The 19456-nt window shown below is 45.1% G+C and overlaps 1 protein-coding gene across 2 annotated transcripts in view; it reads left to right on the top strand.

Moving 5' to 3' along the window:
* Positions 1-6464, top strand: part of LOC127005025 (TSC22 domain family protein 1-like) — a 105536-nt gene extending 99072 nt beyond the window's left edge. Inside the window, exons 1-2 of one of the 2 annotated variants that reach the window (XM_050873474.1) lie at positions 2486-3292; positions 5298-6464. In XM_050873474.1, the coding sequence (XP_050729431.1) occupies positions 2903-3292; positions 5298-5477 (570 nt within the window). In that variant the 5' untranslated portion in view covers positions 2486-2902 and the 3' untranslated portion in view covers positions 5478-6464. Of the gene's footprint in view, positions 1-2485; positions 3293-5297 lie in introns of those variants that run through there. The other variant, XM_050873473.1, reaches the window with a different exon arrangement.
* Positions 6465-19456: the final 12992 nt, after the last annotated feature.

Raw genomic sequence — 19456 nt, 5'->3', positions numbered from 1 at the left:
TGCCCATCATTTAATTTCTTATTCATTTTTATTCATTTGCGTCACACTTAAATAGCCTTAGCACACACACACACACACACACACACACACACACACACACACACACACACACACACACGTAGACATGCACGCACATACGCAATATCAGACAAAAACGTAGGGCGGAAGTGTTTGTGTGTGTGTGTGTGTGTGTGTGTGTCCAAAACAAAGCATCGCACTTCAATATTATACACACACACACACACACACACACACACACACACACACACTACTTCTAAGAATCACCAACAGAAGAAAAGTAAGAGAGAGAGAGAGAGAGAGAGAGAGAGAGAGAGAGAGAGAGAGAGAGAGAGAGAGGGACAGGCAGACAGCTGGGCGCCGCCAACTGGGTCCGGGGGAGAGAGAGAGAGAGAGAGAGAGAGAGAGTGGGGGGAATGTGCTACGTCGTACTTAATATAGTGTGTCTTCGTTGTAGTAGTAGTAGTAGTTCTTGTGGTATTTACATGTATATTACTTGATCGACCATTACATTCTTATTACATACCTTGATTAACAGGCCTCCTCCTCCTCCTCCCTATAATTATTTACAACTTTTTTTTTCTCCTAACTGCTTCAGCGTAAGTCAGTACTCTTTGCCTCTTGTATTGATTGGACTGTTATCTCTCTCTCTCTCTCTCTCTCTCTCTCTCTCTCTCTCTCTCTCTCTCTCTCTCTCTCTCTCGTCCTTGGCCCGTTGCTCAGGTGTTCAGAGGACCTGTGACACCTGTGTGGTAAGGACGAGATGCACACACACACACACACACACACACACACACACACACACACACACACACACACACACACACACACACACACACACACACACGAAGGAAGTTGAAAGGTAGATAGAAGTGGACGAAAGGGAAAGGAAGGGAAGAAGAAGAATATAAGTAAGGCAGAATGGAGGAAAGAAAGGAGAGAGAAGGTAAAGAAAGTGATGTATTGATAGAAGTAGACGGGGAGGAAAGATGATGAAGGAAGGAAGGAAGAAAAAGTAGAATAGAAGTAAAGAAGGGAGGAGGAATGAAAGAAAGGAAGGGAGGAAAGGAGAAGGTAAAGAGAGAAGGAGGAAAGGTAAAGTAAGGGAAGATAAAATAAAGGGGGGAATAGAGAAAGCGGAAGTAAGACATGAAAAACGAAAGGGAGAAAGGGAAGTAGAAGGAGGAGGAAGAGGAAGAGAAAGTCAAAACCGCAATGGGAGGAAAGGAAAAGGAAGGAGTTATGGAGGAGGAGGAGGAAAGGGAATAACACGATGATGGAAGAGAAAGTGGGAAAAGGAAATGGTGTCGTGAAGGGCGAGAGGAGGGAAGGACGGGAGGAGGACGAGGAGGAGGAGAAAGAGTACAAAAGAATGACGTCAGAAAATGGTAGAAGATGAGGAGGAGGAGGAGGAGGAGGTCAAAGGATATGGAATGGCGTGAGACAGGAAAGGATGAGGTGTTGAGGAAGGCGTGAGTAACCATGAGGAGGAGGAGGAGGAGTGGGGAATACAGGGTTGGGGAATGATGGGGAGGAAAAACAGATGACCTCAAATCACCCCGTTCCTCAGGTAATTCCCAGGTTAATGAATTGAAGGCGGTGAGGAAACAGACAGGTGGGCAAAGCCTATGTCTGGGATGTTGGGGAGAGTGATAAGCGAGATTGCTGGGGAGGTTATGGGGATTGGTGGGGAAGGGGGGGAATGGAGAAGGTTGCACGTGACCATTCGCGCGCGTGTGTATGTGTGTGTGTGTGTCAGCCCCAATCACCTTCCCCCCTCCTCCCCATTCCTCCCCATCCCTCTCGTCTCTTCCCCAAATCCCCTCCTCGCCTGCCAAGAAGAAGTTGGTGCAGCTGTTTGGAGTTCCTTGTGTTTGAGGCTTTGTGGAATGACTCTGCTTCCTCCCCTGCGTGTGTGTGTGTGTGTGTGTGTGTCCCAGCTCCTCCGCCAAGGACAGGGCGGAAGGACTAGAGGCACCGGGCGCAGGTCTCAGTGGTGTCTGGATGACCAATCAATGCTCCGGAGGGGAAGAGAGAAGGGCGATGAGGGTAAGGGGGGGCGTGCACGTGTGGGCGCTGCGGGGGGGGGGGTGCAGGGGGAGCAGGGGTTGCCAGGAGGCCAAGGACACCATTTCGGCGGCGGGCGGCTCAGACGGGACGGGTCGATGGCGCTCAGGTGTGTGACGGGAAGGTCCGTAAAGTGGGTCAGGCGGCGGCGGCGGCGAAGGGGGTCCCGCGGCGTACTGCAAGGCGAGGCAGAGTCAGGGGGGCGGGAAGTCCTGGGGGGCGGGGGGGCGGCGCGTGACCCTGAGCTGAGTATGAGGCTCAGCTGAACGTGTGTGTGTGTGTGTGTGTGTGTGTGTTCCCTGAAGCCACGGCTCGTTGCGGGGCGGGGCGGGGCGGGGCAGTCTTCCCCAGGATCGCCAGGATTCTCGGGAAAGTAAGAAAGAGGCATGGGCGGGGGGCGCGGGGTGGGCGGCGTACAGGTGTGGCGGCGTGGGCGCTGCCAGCCAGCCTTCGCGGTGATGCATGCGTCGTGCCGGGCGGCGCAGCGGTCGCTTATAAGGCGGCGCCCCCCTCACCACAGCCAGTCCACCCCGAGCCACCGCAGTGAGAGGTTGTCCTCGCCCAGCCACAGCTCGGTCTTCCGCCTCATCAGTGCAGCTCTACGGCGGCCACACGCCCCGTCTCAGTGCCTCAGTGCCGCGCCGGACATAGACACTCACTCCGCACCGCGCAGTGCCACGAGACACACACTCGCCCTCGTTCCCGTGTGCCCAGTGCCTACTCAGCACCAGCAGTGTCTCGCCAGGATACAGCCGCAGCCACAGTGCCACCTCAGGAGCAGCCGCGTGGCACCCCCTTCGGCGCCGCCGCCACCATTATGAAGATGGACTCCCTACAGTGCGAGTTCCCCCACGCTGGCCACGGCCCCATAACGCCGCCCGCCACGCCCACGCAGGACATGTCCCGCACGCCCACCTTCTCGGAGTGCTCGGACGCGCGCTTCGCCAGCCATGAGTACGCCCGGCAAGACTACGTGCAGCAGGAGTACGCCAGCGACGGCTACTCCACCGCGTCTTCCAGCAGGTCAAACTCGACCACCTCCACGCCCGCCCTTTCCCCGCCCGAGTCCCCCATGACCACGCCCGCACACACGCCGCTCTCCACCACGCCCACCCGCCCCGCCACCACCGGCAGGAGTAGAAAAGACTCCTTCGTGTATGACGTCAGATTAACGGACGAGCAGTTCCTCTTCTTCGTCCCAGACTTCGTAAGTGTCCAGACCGGGGAGCCCAGACACATTCTCTCTCTCTCTCTCTCTCTCTCTCTCTCTCTCTCTCTCTCCGCCACCAATGGAAAGTCCCTCGGGGGTGCCAGTTAGCCAGCGACACGCACGGCGTCAGGAACTTTCCGTGAGGGCGAGGGGGACGCAGAGAGAGAGAGAGAGAGAGAGGCTTTGGTATGCACCGATTGATTTACGTGTGAATGCTTTTTCTTATTCTTTTTGTCCATTATGTGTGTGTGTGTGTGTGTGTGTGTGTGTGTGTGTGTGTGTGTGTGTGTGTGTGTGTGTGTGTGTGTGTGTGTGTGTCATACCCCCGTGGGCTCATTGGCTTGGCTAGGAGCTGAGAGAGAGAGAGAGAGAGAGAGAGAGAGAGAGAGACTGCAAATAGACCTTTCAGTACATCTTGCCAATAACCTCCCTCTCCCTTCTCTCTCTTCTCTCTCTTCCCTCCCTCTCTTCTTCACGCATCTCTATTCTCTCCTCTCCCATCTTCGTCTCATGTGATTCTTGACTAAATATTTAAATCTGGGTTTGTGTTTTGGGAGGTGAAGCAACAAGGGTACAAGTGGGGAATGGGGAGGAGTGGGAAAGGAAGCTACAGGTGATGGGGAGGAGGAGGAGGAGAAGGAGGAAAAAGAGGACAACGGATGGGGCGTATAGTGGTTTCGAGGGGGGAGGAATGGGAGGAGGAGGAGGACATAAGTTAAGCATGTGTTGTGAAAGGAAGGGGAGAGGAATGGGACAGGTGTGGTAGATAAAGGTAAAGGGGAAAGGAAAGGTGAGACAGTAATGGAGTAAACAGGAATGGTAGGAGAAGGAAGGGGAAAGGGATGGCATAGGTACAGGTATGTTATGATAATGGAAAGGAGAAAAGGGGAGGGGAGAACTCGTGTAATGAGGAAGGAAGGGGAAGAAAGAAGAGGTTGGGGGAAGGGGAAGAGTGTGTATAGGGAAAGAAAGAAGGTGTGGGGAAAGGGGAAGAGTGAGTTTGTGTATATAGGGGAAGGGAAGGGGAAGAAAGAACGGGTTGGGGGAAGGGGAAGAGTGTGTATTGGGGAAGGAAGGGGAAGAAAGAAAGAAGGGTTAATACAGTAGAAGTAAGGGATTGGGGGAAGGGGAAGAGTGTATTGGGGAAGGAAGGGGAAGAAAGAAAGGGGTTAATACAGTAGCAGTAAGGGATTGGGGGAAGGGGAAGAGTGTATTGGGGAAGGAAGGGGAAGAAAGAAAGGGGTTAATACAGTAGCAGTAACGATAATAGAAAAGTTTATTCATGCAGGGACATTGTGCTCATTCCATTACAACAACTCGATTAACTTTGATCGCGTGAATAATCAAACGAAAATATACAATGAACTCAATACAGGGGAGGTTGAGTAGGTTAGCAGTCCATCTAAACAGCAGTAGTAGCAGTAGCAGGAGGAGGAGGAAGAAGAAGCAGAAGGATTTGACGTGTGTGTGTGTGTGTGTGTGTGTGTTTTCTTTAGGAGGTGACTGGCAAGGCTATAAAAAAAAGTTGAATGTCTTGCTGTTGTTGTTGGTTGTATTATATAACGTTAGTCCCTCAAGAGTGTTTTGTTGTGGTGGGCCTGATAACGCGTCTCTTATCTTGATGTCCGTCTTATTGTGTGTTTACGAAGAGAAAAGGTAAAGGTGAAGAGGTTAAGGGGAGCGGTACCTGATAATGACATGACTTCATTTGCTTTCGTGTTGTGGGGTGAGTGAGTGATGAAGTGTATGGGGGTGTGAGTGAGTGTGTTGGTGTACCTAAGTGACAGTGAGACGCCTGTTATCATTCACGTGTGTGCCTCAAGTGCGTGACTCAGGCGAGGGTTTTATGAGTTAAGACTTATCTGTTTACGTCTGGCTGTGTGACGTGTGTCTGGGTGTTTGTTTGCCGTGAATGACCGTCTGGCAGCGACTTTTTATCTTGTTATTATTTGCTTTGTGTTGCGTGACTTGAGACTCACGGTGGTTTTTTTGTCTTCCTCAGGATCTGGTCAAGTCCCACCTGATGTTCGCGGTGCGGGAGGAGGTGGAGGTCCTCAAGGAGAAGATCACCGAGCTGCTGGACCGCATCTCGCAGCTGGAGTACGAGAACATGGTGCTGCGGCAGTACGCGACGCAGGAGGCGCTGCAGAAGATACAGCAGCACCACGCCTCCAACACCTGAGCCGCCCCAGCCCCTGCCGCCCACCCCGCCCCTGTCATGGTGAGGGGCGGCCACTGACACTGTGCGCTAAGTCAGGCCGCCCCCACGCCCGCGCCGCCGCACCCCGCGCCGGCCGGCAGCAGCAGCAGCACGCCCGACGCAGCGCACCGTCGCCGCGCTGCTCCTCATCGTCATCCTCGCCTCGTCGTCACCGCCATCACCCAACACTCACCATGACGGCCGCCGCGGCTCGTAACCTTAGCCTAGACGCTCTGTATATACTCCAGTCAGTCAGGCAGGCAGGCAATCAGTCAGTCAGTCAGTCAATGGCTGAGTCAGTCACTTTCCCGCCATGTTTATACAGATTATTTTTGTTGGCTATCCATACCTAACGAACTGTTACTAGTGATCGTAGCGATGCGCCGCGTCGAGCACCGCCACCGGCAGCACAGTCACCAGTCAGTCACCAGGCCGGGCGGCGCGCGGCGGGGGTCACACGCCACAATCCATTCATTCCAGGCCGCCGTGACCCCCGCCCCACCGCGCCCCCCTACTCAAGATATTGTTATTATTGTTTTGTATAGTAGCGAAATGCCTGCGTGGGAAGGCCGCGGGTCAGGCAGCTCCTGGAGAAGGATGGCAGCCTTGCCGCGTCCCTGTGCCTTTCCTCCCACACGCCGGGCAAGGCTTGTGATAACGCGACCCTCGGCCTTCACCGGACCCTCATATTGAGGGCCCTCCGCTCCGTGAACAGGGAGGCTGTGAGGCGCTGTGCCGTTGCTGCACTGCCCTGCGGGGCGGCGTCTTGCTCGCCGCCCCACCGCCACCACCAGGCTCATTAACTCTGTGCCCGGCGGGAGCCCCACTGTCCGGGACTCCGGCAGCAGCAGGAGCAGCGGCAGCAGCAGCAGCAGTCATGTATAACTCAGCTTGTAGATCAGGTTTTCGCCACCACACCCCCTGTCTTATGCAGCATTTGTATAACATATTAAAGTTATTATCATGAAACAGATCTTTCCCTCAACCCTTGGAAACCTAGTCAATAAGAACCAAGTCATTCCATAAACTCTGAAAAGTCGAGTTGTCTGGGTGAGCAGCGGCAGCAGCAGGGACGTCACAGAGTGCTACATAGTCGCCTCGCCGCCCCCACTCCCGGGCCTTGAGGAGCAGCAGCAGCCACGTGTGCAGCGAGTGGCGAGGCGCTGCGAGACATGACTGTCACCAGACACCACCGCCACCATGACCCTCTTGTGCACCACCCCAACACCACCGCCCTGCATGAAGATCTAGGCAACACCAAAACTTTCTGCTCTCAACACCACACTTCCACAACACCACACCATAACCCACCACACCTGGACACCCTAAGAACTAAAGACGTGTAGAAGGAACAGGAGGACGAGGAGAGAAGTCTCACCCTCATAGCCTTAACCTTCACGAACATTATCCTCAGCAGTAGTAGAAGTAGTAATAGTAGCAGGAGTCTGACCACCCAATAAAAACAGCAACATAAATCAACAACCAATTAAAACAGCATCATAAATCAACAGTAACATATCTTTTTCTTGCTCTACTTGCTCTTCTTCATTTTCTTCTCAACCCATCCTAATAACGGCAGCAATAGTAACAGTAATTTTTTTTATCTACACATCCTTTCTCTCTTCAATCAACCCATCCTAATAACGGCAGTAATAGTAACAGTAATTTTTTTTATCTTCACATCCTTTCTCTCTTCAATCAACCTTTCCTAATAACGGCAGTAATAGTAACTAATCTTTTCCTCTCTCTACTACCTTTCCTTCTCTCTCCAATCAACCCTTCCTGTCAACGGGGCAACAGCAACACAAACTCAGTAACAGAGGTAAAAAAGTTAAGCTATGCAGACGTAGACCATCGCGCTCTCCACCTCACATCCACAATCACTGTCGTCACTTCCTCTCGCAGTTCTCACTAACGATGACTCAAGACCGGATTTCCTCAGCATCAAATTTCCAACAACTTCTCCACAACCACTTCGCGTCACTGTAACTCATTCCACTCACTCCACCGCTTCCCTTCCATGTAAACTTTGATGTATAGAGAAGGGTGATCCACTATTCCACCCTGGTCTTCATGTTGGCTCTATTACCTCCACTCCTTCCCTTCGCTCCACCGCCTCCCTTCCACGTAAACTTTGATATAGAGAAGGACAATCCACTCTTCCACTCCACTCCACTCTTACCTAATCTTCATGTTGCTTCTGTAATCCTCTACTCCTTCCCTTCCCTTCGCTCCACCGCCTCCCTTCCACGTAAACTTTGATATAGAGAAGGACAATCCACTCTTCCACTCCACTCTTATCTCCTAATCTTCATGTTGCCTCTGTCTTACCTCCACTCCTTCCCTTCCCTTCGCTCCACTGCCTCCCCTCCACGTAAACTTTGATATAGAGAAGGACAATCCACTCTTCCACTCCACTCCACTATTCCACCCTAATCTTCATGTTGCCTCTATTACCTCCACTCCTTCCCTTTCCTTCGCTCCACCGCCTCCCTTCCACGTAAACTTTGATATGTAGAGAAGGGCAATCCACTATTCCACTCCACTCTTACCTTCCACTCCACTCTTACCTATTCCACTCCACTCCTCTCTTACCTCATAATCTTCGTGTTGCCTCTGTCTCACCTCCACTCCTTCCCTTCCCTTCTCCTTCCCTTCTTTATCAATCATTTGTCTATTTCCCTTCCCTGTTTTTGTATCTTTCTCACTTTTCTTTCCTTCACTTTACTTCTCTTTCTTTTCTTCCCTTTTCTCTTATTCATCTTTTTGTTTTCCCCTTGTTTTCTGTATCCCTTTCTCACCCTTTTACTTTCGTTCCCCTTATTCCCTTTCCACCTCCTCCTCTTCACTCCACTCTACCTCCTCCTCTTCATCCACATTACTCCACTCACTTACTCCATTTCGTCATTCCTCTTTTCTATTCTTACCTCCTCCTTCACTATATCTTATCACAGCATCCTCATTCCGCATTCATATCATTCCTCTTTCCACCTCCCCTTTGTTCCCCCTTTCCTCTCCTCACTCTTCCTCTTCTTTCTCCCTCCTCTTTCTTCTTTCCTCCTTCTCTTTCTCACTCCCTCCTCACTATCTCCCTCTTACGTCTTCTTTCCTTTCCTCTTCCTCTTCACTATCTCCTCCATCTGTCTCCCTATTATTATCTTCCTCTTCTTTCTCCCAATCCTCAACTATCTCCCTATTTCTCCTTCCCGCTCCTTATTATCTCCATCTTCCTTCTCTCATATCTCCCTTTCCTTCGTTCCTCCTCATTCTCCCACCGTATCTCTATTCCACGCATCTTCTCCCTCCCTCCTTCCTTCCCTCTCCTCCTCCCATCTCTCGAACCTTCCAATTCAATAGTAAGCTACGCACATACTTTCTCCCCTCTCCCCGTCTCCTCCCCACATTAGTCTCCCCACTACACTCAGCCCAACTACCCTCCTCCTTCTCCCCCTTCGATTATTCTCCCCTCCACACCTAATACACTAGAATATTCCAATACAGAGACAGACAAGTATGCAAGCCCGACCCCCCCCCCCTCATCCCCCCTCACTTCCCCACCACCACTATAACCAATCCCCAACCTCCCCAATATTCCCCTTCTCTCCAAACCCCCCAAAAAACTCATTCCTCTTCAAGCGAGCAAGAACTACCCAACCTTTTTCCTCATCCCCCTTTGCCTCCCCACCTATCCTCCCCACCACTCCCCACCTCTTAATTACGGCACTTAAATCCCCACCACCACCACCACCACCACCATACTGACCTACCAAACCGGGATCAGTTTCGGACCCACTAAAACCACCTGCACCACCACCACCACCACCACCACTAACAAAGCAAAGAGTTCCGCTATGAGATTTTTTTTTATCCTTCTCTGTTTACGGAAGAAGAAGAAGAAAGAAAAGATGAATAATAATAAGATGGAAAGCCAGATATTGTAGATGTTGGAATAGACAAAGAGAACCAGGTGGAGAGACGGCAGGATGGAGTACACTAACACCAGAGAGAGAAGTGGAAAGTGTTGAAATTATAAAAAGCAGTAATAAGGTAGGATAGAACAGAAGGGGAACCAAGTGAAGAGATAACATTAGAACCTTTACTGGGGCAGGATGGAGTACACTAACACCAGAGAGAGAAGTGGAAAGTGTTGAAATTATAAAAACCAGTAATAAGGTAGGATAGAACAGAAGGGGAACCAAGTGAAGAGATGGCATTAGAACCTTTACTGGGGCAGGATGGAGTACACTAACACCAGAGGGAGAAGTGGAAAGTGTTGAAATTATTAAAAGCAGTAATAAGGTAGGATAGAACAGAAGGGGAACCAGGCGAAAAGATGGCATTAGAACCTTTACTGGGGCAGGGTGGAGTACACTGACACGAGAAAACCGCAGAAAATGTAATAATGTAAAGTAGGAATAAGATTGGATGAAATAGAAGGGAAACCAAGCGAAGAGATGGCATTAGAACCTTTACTGGGACAGGATGGAGTACACTGACACGAGAAAACCGCAGGAAATGTAATAATGAAAAGCACGAATAAGATGCCAGCTCAAAAATAGTAGAAGGACAGACAAAGAACCATGTGGAGAGGTGGCATGCGAGTCTTTGATGGGACAGGATGGAGTACACTAACACCAGGGAAACATCGGGAAAAAAAGAAATTGGGAAAACCAGAAATAAGATGTAAGCTCGGAAATTGTGGACGTCAGAGCAGAAGAGAACCAAGTTGAGAGGTGGCATTATAATCTTTGCTCGGCCAGAATGGAGTACACTAACACCAGGAAAACATCGGAAAATAAAGAAATTGGGAAAACCAGTAATAAGATGTAAGCTCGGAAACTGTGGATGTCAGAGCAGAAGAGAACCAAGTTGAGAGGTAGCATTATAATCTTTGCTCGGCCAGAATGGAGTACACTAACACCAGGAAAACATCGGAAAATAAAGAAATTGGGAAAACCAGTAATAAGATGTAAGCTCGGAAATTGTGGACGTCATAGCAGAAGAAAATCAAGCGGAGAGGTGGCATTAATATCTTTGTTCGGCCAGGATGGAGTACACTAAAGTCAGAAAACAGTGAAATATAAGGACAAGGAATAAGATGTCAGCTCAGAAATTATAGAACTGGGGACAGACAAAGAACCAGGTGGAGAGATAGCATTAGATCCTTTGCCCTGGCAGAATGAAGTACACTGACGTCAGGAAACCGTGAAAAATATGGAAATAATGAAAAGTTATGAAAAGTTGAAGCAGAAAGATAACCAGGTGGAGACATTTGAACCTTGGATGGGACAAGGTTGAGTATACTAACAGGATGAAGTACACTGACATCAGGAAACCGTGAAAAATACTGAAATTATGAAAACAAGTTATGAAAAATCGAAGCAGAAAGATAACCAGGTGGAGACATGGGAGTTGAACCTTGGATGGGACAAGGTTGAGTAAACTAACACCAGAGAACAGTAGGAAATGTAGAAATAACGAAAACTAGAAATATGATGTCAGTTCCGAAATTGTAGACCAGAAGGGAAATTGAACCAGGTGGACAGACGGCATTAGGACCTATGTTGGGGCTGGGTGGAGTACACTAACACCAGAAAACCGTGGAAAAATAATAATAATAATAATAATAATAATAATAACTAGTGGTAAGATAGAGCAGACAGAGAACCAGGTGGAGAGATGATATTGGAACCTTAGCTGGGGCAGGATGGAGTACACTAACACCAGAAAACCGTGGAAAAACAATAATAATAATAATAATAATAATAATAATAATAATAATAATAATAATAATAATAATAACTCGTGGTAAGATAGAACAGACAGAGAACCAGGTGGAGAGATGATATTGGAACCTTAGCTGGGGCAGGATGGAGTACACTAACACCAGAAAACTGTAGAATAATAATAATGATAATAATAATTAGTGATAAGATAGAGCAGTCAGAGAACCAGGTGGAGAGATGATAGTGGAACTTTAGCTGGGTCAGGATGGAGTACACTAACACCAGAGAGCAGTGGGGAGGGCTATCTGTTTTACCCTACATAAGACCAATAATAGCAAAAGGTTGATAATAATGAGATAATAAGATAAGAAAAAGCCAGAAAAAGAACATTAGAAAAAAAAAATGGCACCCACAATCGCTGCTTCTTCAGATAAAATAAATTGATATAAGTTACTGAAGATAAATGAGAAACTTGTCTATTTTTTTCTATTTTTATTTTATCTATTTATTTATTTATTTTTTGATGTACTCTCTTCCTGTTGCTTCCCTTATAACAGGACTTAAGGGCAGAGTAACAGGAATAGCAATGGGAGGCAGGAAGTAGGTCACGGCCATCACCACCACCACCACCACCATCATCAGCCGTATAGTGGTGAAATAACAGCCGGATCGTGTTCCATACTGGTCTAATAATAGCGGTGATGGTGGTGGTCGTGGTGTTGTGGTGGTGATGATAGTGGTGTAAGTATTATTATTACGTCAGAATAATGGTGGTGGTGGTGGTGGTGGTGTTCGTTGTGGTGGTGATGGTATGAAAGTGGTGTTAGTATCAGATGTAGTGGTGGTGGTGTTTAGTGGTGTTCGTGGTGATGGTGGTGGTGGTGGTGTTAGGTGGTGTTCGTTGTGGTGGTGATGGTATAAAAGTGGTGTTAGTATCAGATGTAGTGGTGGTGGTGATGAGGTGGTGGTGTTTAGTGGTGTTCGTGGTGATGGTGGTGGTGGTGGTGTTAGGTGGTGTTCGTTGTGGTGGTGATGGTATGAAAGTGGTGTTAGTATCAGATGTAGTGGTGGTGGTGATGAGGTGGTGGTGTTTAGTGGTGTTCGTGGTGATGGTGGTGGTGGTGGTGTTAGGTGGTGTTCGTTGTGGTGGTGATGGTATAAAAGTGGTGTTAGTATCAGATGTAGTGGTGGTGGTGATGAGGTGGTGGTGTTTAGTGGTGTTCGTGGTGATGGTGGTGATGATAGTGGTGTTAGTATTAGTAGCAGAAGTCAGAGTAGTGGAGGTGATACAGTGTTAGTGATGCTAGTGGTAGTGTGATGGTAGGAATAGTAGTAGTAGTAGTAGTAGTAGTAGTAGTGGTAGTAGTGGTAGTGGTGGTAATGGTAGTGGTGGTGATGGCAGAGGAGCAAAAAATTAATAAAAAAAACACTACAACACACACATAAGTAGGAAAAGTCGAGTATAACAGGAAATTAACGAAGATAACAAATTCAGAAATAACACAAAGAAAGAAAACAATGTAATGAAAACACGTTAATTAGATGAGGGTTGTCTTGAGAGAGAGACACGTGTAACTGATAAAGAGAAGTATGTGTGTTAAACAGGGGCAGTACAGGATTGCGTCACGTATACACAGATAACGTTTCAGTTTGTAAGGTAAATAATGCAAAAAATAAAGGAATTGATGGAACGGATAAACAAGTAAACAGGGAAGTATATTAATTATTGAAAAGATTGCCTGGTAAAGGAATAGGTAGATACAAAGAAAGAAATTGAAAAGAAAAATAAAATAGTGGAACGGTATCATTTTTTTTTATTTTAGAATCGAAGTGAAAAGAAAAAACTAATGACAATATTTATTTCTTATATATTTTGAGATCTGAAAATTAAAGAAAATTATCAAACCATATATTTTTTGCACATTTTAGGATAGAAATGAAAAAAAAATAATAACGAATCTAATGTACAGTACTATCTTTTTGCATATTTGAAGACCTAAATATGAAAGAAAAATCACCATCTTTTTTGCACATTGTAAGATCGAACTTCTAGAAAATAATGAAGAAAATGACACAATATATATTTTTTTGCATATTTAAAGCTCTGACAAAATTCCTCACCCCTCCCAGGTCAAATGATTAACCTGGTTCCATTTTTAATCAACCGCGAAGGCGAAGAAACGTTGAACTTCTAAGACTTTACGTAAACAAACAAACAAACAAAGAACTAAACAAAGAAATAGAGGTGAAAATGACATGCAAAAACTTAAACGGAAATTTCCACGTTAACATTTTAACTAGTCATCTTGTTCTTCTTAGATACACACAAACACACACACACACAAACACACACACATACGGCTAATCTTGCTCTTTAAAACACTAGATAAACAAACAAACAAGCAAATTACTCTTCTTCCTCTGAAACACTAGATAAACACAAACACACAAACACACATACAAACACACACATACGGCTAATCTTGCTCTTTAAAACACTAGATAAACACAAACAAACACACAAACACACATACAAACACACACATACGGCTAATCTTGCTCTTTAAAACACTAGATAAACAAACAACACTAGATAAACACAAACAAACACACATACAAACACACACATACGGCTAATCTTGCTCTTTAAAACACTAGATAAACAAACAAACAAGCAAATTACTCTTCTTCCTCTTAAACACTAGATAAACACAAACAAACACACAAACAAATACCTGCTCATCTTCATCCCCACAAACGAGATAAAAACATAAACAAACAAACAAGTAAACATTCTGCTCATCTTCCTCTTCACAAACGAAATAAACAAACAAACAAACATACACTCTACTAATTTTGCTCTTTTAAAACACTAGATATAAACAAACAAACATACATACACACACTGCTAATATTCCTCTTCACAAACGAGATAAACAAACAAACAAACAATCATACACTGCCAATCTTGCTCTTTTAAACACTAGACATAAACAAACACACAGACACACAAACTGCTCATCTTACTCTTCACAAACGAGATTCACACACAAACAAACAAACATATCCATAAACAAACACAAATCACTAAACAAGTTCAACACAACACAAATATAATAAAAACTAAATAAACAAACACAAACCAACCAACCATTACTATTTCTACTAAGCGTCGACACATCATCAAATCAAACATTAGTAAACAAGCACATAAATCAATAAATAACATCAACCAACTAATTAACCAATCCATTAACACGCATTCTGACCTTCACTTATCCACTCAGCGATCGGTCGTAAGATAACATACACAAACAAACGAACTTGCCAACAAAACAAACACATAAATCAATAAACAACATTAACATAAACACTAATACCATGCACCAATCAATCAAGCAATCAATCATCGCGCATTCTAACCTTCATTTCATCACACAAACAAACAAAAATCAATATAAAACACAATAAACAATAAATATCTACAACACAAACACCAGTTCCAATCACAACCAACCAACCAAACAACCAAATCAATCAACTATATAATCAATCAATCAACACGCATCCTGACCTACCTTTCTCCCTACTGAGGTCGACCATATTGATGACGTCACGGCCTTCTGCTTTTGTTTACCTGCTCAGCTGTGTTCAGGGGCGGGGCAGAGGCATCCCTTCCTTCTGTTGTCACCTGTTCCTCGGAGGTGGTGGTGATCTTGCAGGCCTTAGGTAAGTGTTAATGAGGGTGTTGTTATTTAGTTAGTTATGTTATTTACCATTTGCCTTTACATTCTTTCTTACCCTCTTTCATCTTCTTCCCCTCTCTCTCTCTCTCTTTCTTTCTCTCTCTCTCTCTCTCCACTTCTTAATTATAACAACGAATAAGAATGAATAAATAAAAAAAACTATTCAATGAAACTTTTGTACTACACGGGCGAGCACATGTAATTTCCTCTACCCTCCCCTTCCCTTCCCTCCCCTCCCCTTCCCTTCCCTTCCCTACCTTCCCTTCCCTTCCCCTCCCTCCTTTCTTCCCTCCCCTCCCTTACCTTCCCTCCCCTTCCCTTCCCTTCCCTACCTTCCCTTCCCTTCCCCTCCCTCCTTTCTTCCCTCCCCTCCCTTACCTTCCCTCCCCTTCCCTACCTTCCCTTCCTATCCTCCCATCCTTCCCCTCCTCTACCCTCCCTTCATTCCCTTTCCTTTCCGTACCCAGAACACCAGATAACGAGTAATTCCACTAAAGCTACAGACGAGGGAAGAAGTTTAGCATTAAGGTTTCACACAACGATAGGACGGAGGCGAAATGTCTGCCTCTGCCCAACCTTTCTGGCACCGACCTCTTGCCAAAAGCAGAGCGTATAAAAAAAGAAAAGGTAAAGATTCTGCTTGTGTGGATAAAAGGAAAATAGCAGAGTATGTGTTCATTGAGAAAGATTAAATTGAACGTAGAGATTGAGATAGTATTAAGGGAAAACGCTATTCAGATCATGATTGTGGGTAAGAGGAAACCGTTAGTGTAGGTATATTAAGAAAGGATGAATTCAACGTAGATATTAAGAACCAAACAGTGAGATCGTATAAGAGGAAAAGGTTAAGATTGTGCTTGTGGTTAAAAGGAAAGAGTTAAATTGTATACGTATATCGAGAAAGATTAAATTGAACGTGAAGATTGACTGAGATTGTATAAAGAGGAAAAGTTAAGATTATATGCCTGTGCACTGTGGGGAAAAGGAAGGAGTTAGTGTAAAGGTATATTGAGAAAGGATGAATTGAACGTAGATACCATTAATTAAGGGTAAAAGGAAAAGGATAAAGTGTATGAGTTTATTGAGAACGATTAAACTGAACGTAATGATTGAGAAAGGATGAATTGAACGTAGATATCATTCAGGGTAAATGGAAAAGGATAAAGAGTATGAGTTTATTGAGAACGATTAAACTGAACGTAATGATTGAGAAAGGATGAATTGAACGTAGATATTATTAAGTCCAGCGCTGACTGAGATTGTATAAAGAGGAAAGAGTTAAGATTATGCACGTGGGTAAAAGGAAAAGGGTAAAAAGAGTATGTGTTTATTGAGAAAGGTTAAATTGAACATTGAGAGAACACGTTACTAATATTAGGCTAGGGGTTAAGAGGAAGTTGCAAAGTGTAAACATATATTATTGAGAGACTGAATTGAATGTAGATAATAATAAGCAGTTAAATCGTGTGGAGGAAAAAGTTAAGATTGCATACTTGTGGGTAAAAGGATAGAGGTAGGCTATTTGTTTATTAGGGAAGGGTAAATAAATTGAACGAAGAGATTGACTCAGATCGTATAAAGAGGAAAAGCAAAGATTATATGCTTGTGGATAAAAGGAAGGCGTAATAAACTGTAAACGTATATTATTGAGAAAGACTTAATTGACGTAGATATTAGAAGTCAGACGCAAAGATTTTATAACGGGAAAACGTTACTGAGATTTTGCTGAGGAAGGTATAAATTGTAAACGTATTTTGAGAAAGTCTGAATTGAACGTAGATATTAAAAGCCAAGCATTTAAATCATACATACGATTGAAAGAAAGATAAACTATGTGGGAATAGGAACTAAACTATGAAAGACGTATATTGAGAAAGTTTGTAAGGAGTTTATAAAAAGAATGATTAAAATTAAACGGACATATAAATAAGTCAAACAATAAGATTCGACGATTGAAAAGAAAGGATAAAACACATTCTTGTAAATGAGAAAAAAAAATAGTAAAATTTTTGAATGAGATTTAAAGAGAAAAACTGCAAATTAAGCGCACATAGCCTTCAAAAACGTAAAACACTGACATTTATTATAGCCTATTATTTAAGGAAAACATTTGAGGTATAATATTGTGTGCAGAGAAGAAAAAGGGTAAAAATAATGATACTAATAATGATGAATAATAATAGTAATAATGACAAGTACAAATAATCCAATTCTACGTTTAAAAAGAAAGAATAGTTAAATGAAGCACACACATAGAACTCAGAGGAAGTAATAAAAATAAATAAGACAATCTGTGCTACGTTTAGGGGGAAAGCATAAACAATTAGTCAGAGAGAGAGAGAGAGAGAGAGAGAGAGAGAGAGAGAGAGAGAGGAGCCAACTACCCCTTGTCTGCGAAAGAAAAAGGAAATGAATAGCAACAATAATTCAAAGCAAAGTCTGGGAAAGGAAGGGAACAAGAAAAAGAAAGAAATTGACGAGATGCTAATCAAGACGAGAGAGAGAGAGAGAGAGAGAGAGAGAGAGAGAGAGAGAGAGAGCACGGGACCACCAGCTGACACACACACACACACACACACACACACACAGAAAACCTCTCCCCTCCCAACACAACCCCATTCCCCCTTATCCTTCCAACCCCTTCCTCATCTCCTTCCCCTTCCCTAGCAACACCTACCCTAAACCCCACCACAAGAAGACGAAGAAATAAATGAAGGGAAGGAAGGGAGGGAGGGGAGTAGGAAAGGAGAAAAGGAAGGAGACAAAACACCTCCACCAAACACCACCATCATCCTCTCCCCTCCCCTACCACCACCTATCTTTCTCCCCCACCACCTCTAACCTCCCTCCCCCTCATCACCACCACCACCACCACTATCAGGGAAGGGCAATGGACTGAAATGGCAGCCAGCAACCACACCGCTTCGTGGCACTCCCCGGCCGACAGCGATTCCAAGGTGGTGGTGGTGGAGGTGGAGGAGGTGGCCACGTGATAAGACATGTGGGGGACGTCGGGTTGCAGGCAGTCTGTTGGTTAGGTTTTTGCGGCAGGTAATTGAGAAGTTGTGTGTTCCCAGGTATTTACAGGTGGGATTGTTGTTGTTGTTGTTGGTGGTGGTGGTGATGGTGGTAGTGGTGGTGGTTATTGTGTACTGTTATGTTTGTTTGTTTATTTATTTGTTTGTTTGTTTGGTGATTAATGTGTGTACAGGTGTGAAATAATGCAGGTGTTAGATTACGTGTGTGTTTGTATATGTGTGACTACTACTACTACTACTACTACTACTACTACTACTTCTACTACTACTACTTATAAGAATAATACTAGCTTCTTTCATATCTTTTGTCATTATTTATTTTATTATCTCTCATTTTTATTATCATTATTATCTTATGTTCTTATTTTATGTACTACTTTTAAGAAGAAGAAGAATAGCGGCTTTTTTTTTTCTTTTTAATTTTCTTCTTTCGTTTTTTCTTCGTACCATCATTATCTCTCTCTCTCTCTCTCTCTCTCTCTCTCTCTCTCTCTCTCTCTCTCTCTCTCTCTCTCTCTCTCTCTCTCTCTCTCTCTCTCTCTCTCTCTCTCTCTCTCTCACACACACACACACACACACACACACAGGGCAATGGTATCAGTTCCTGCAATACGAGTTTAGAACAAGTCTCATTTTCTCTTCCAGGCCAGGTACACATTATACACACCTACGCCAGCTAATGCTCTCTTCCTCCTCTCCCTCCCTCTCCTTCCAACCCCTCTTTTCCCCCTCCTCCTCCCCTCCCAACCCTCTTTTTCCCCTCCTTCCCTTCCCTTCCTTATCCTCTCTTTTTTTCAATCTAACACATTATTACCTATTATTATTTACTTTTCATAATTGGAGTACTTTTCTTCTACTTCATCTTCTTTTTCATTCTTCTCTTCCTCCTTTTGCTTCTCCTCCTTCCAACCCCTCTTTTCCCCATCCTCCTCCTCTCCCTCCTCCCCTCTTCCAACTCCATTTTCTCCCTCCTCTTCATTCCCTCTTTTGTTCCCTTTTTTCTTTCTATCCCACGCATCAACTTTGCCTCTTCCTCACTTCCGTTATCCACCTCCCCCTCTTCCTTTTTTCACTCCCTTTCTTCCTTAAACTCTTCCTTCTCCCTTCTTCCTCTCCTTCCTTCTTTCCTCCTATCTCTTTCAAACCCTCTTCACACTGTTCTCATACTCACTTTCCTTTGTCTCCTTTCCTCCTCTTTCTTTTCTTATTTCGCTCTTCCTCTTTCTATTCACTCTGTTTTCCCTTCTTCCCTTCCTCTCTTCCTTTATCCTGTACCCTCTTTTTCCTTCTCCCTGTTCTCACTTCCCTTCCTTCTCATCTTCTTTTCTCCCCTCCCTTACTCTTCCTCCCCTTCCTTGCCCTTGCCTTCCCCTCCTTTCAATTTTCCCTCCTCCATCTTCCTCCACTCCTCTTACTCATCCCCATTCTCACTCCCCTTCCTTCTCATCTTC

The sequence above is a fragment of the Eriocheir sinensis genome, chromosome 29 (genome assembly GCF_024679095.1).
Source record: "Eriocheir sinensis breed Jianghai 21 chromosome 29, ASM2467909v1, whole genome shotgun sequence".
NCBI lineage: Eukaryota > Metazoa > Arthropoda > Malacostraca > Decapoda > Varunidae > Eriocheir > Eriocheir sinensis.
This window is presented reverse-complemented; position numbering and strand designations above follow the sequence as displayed.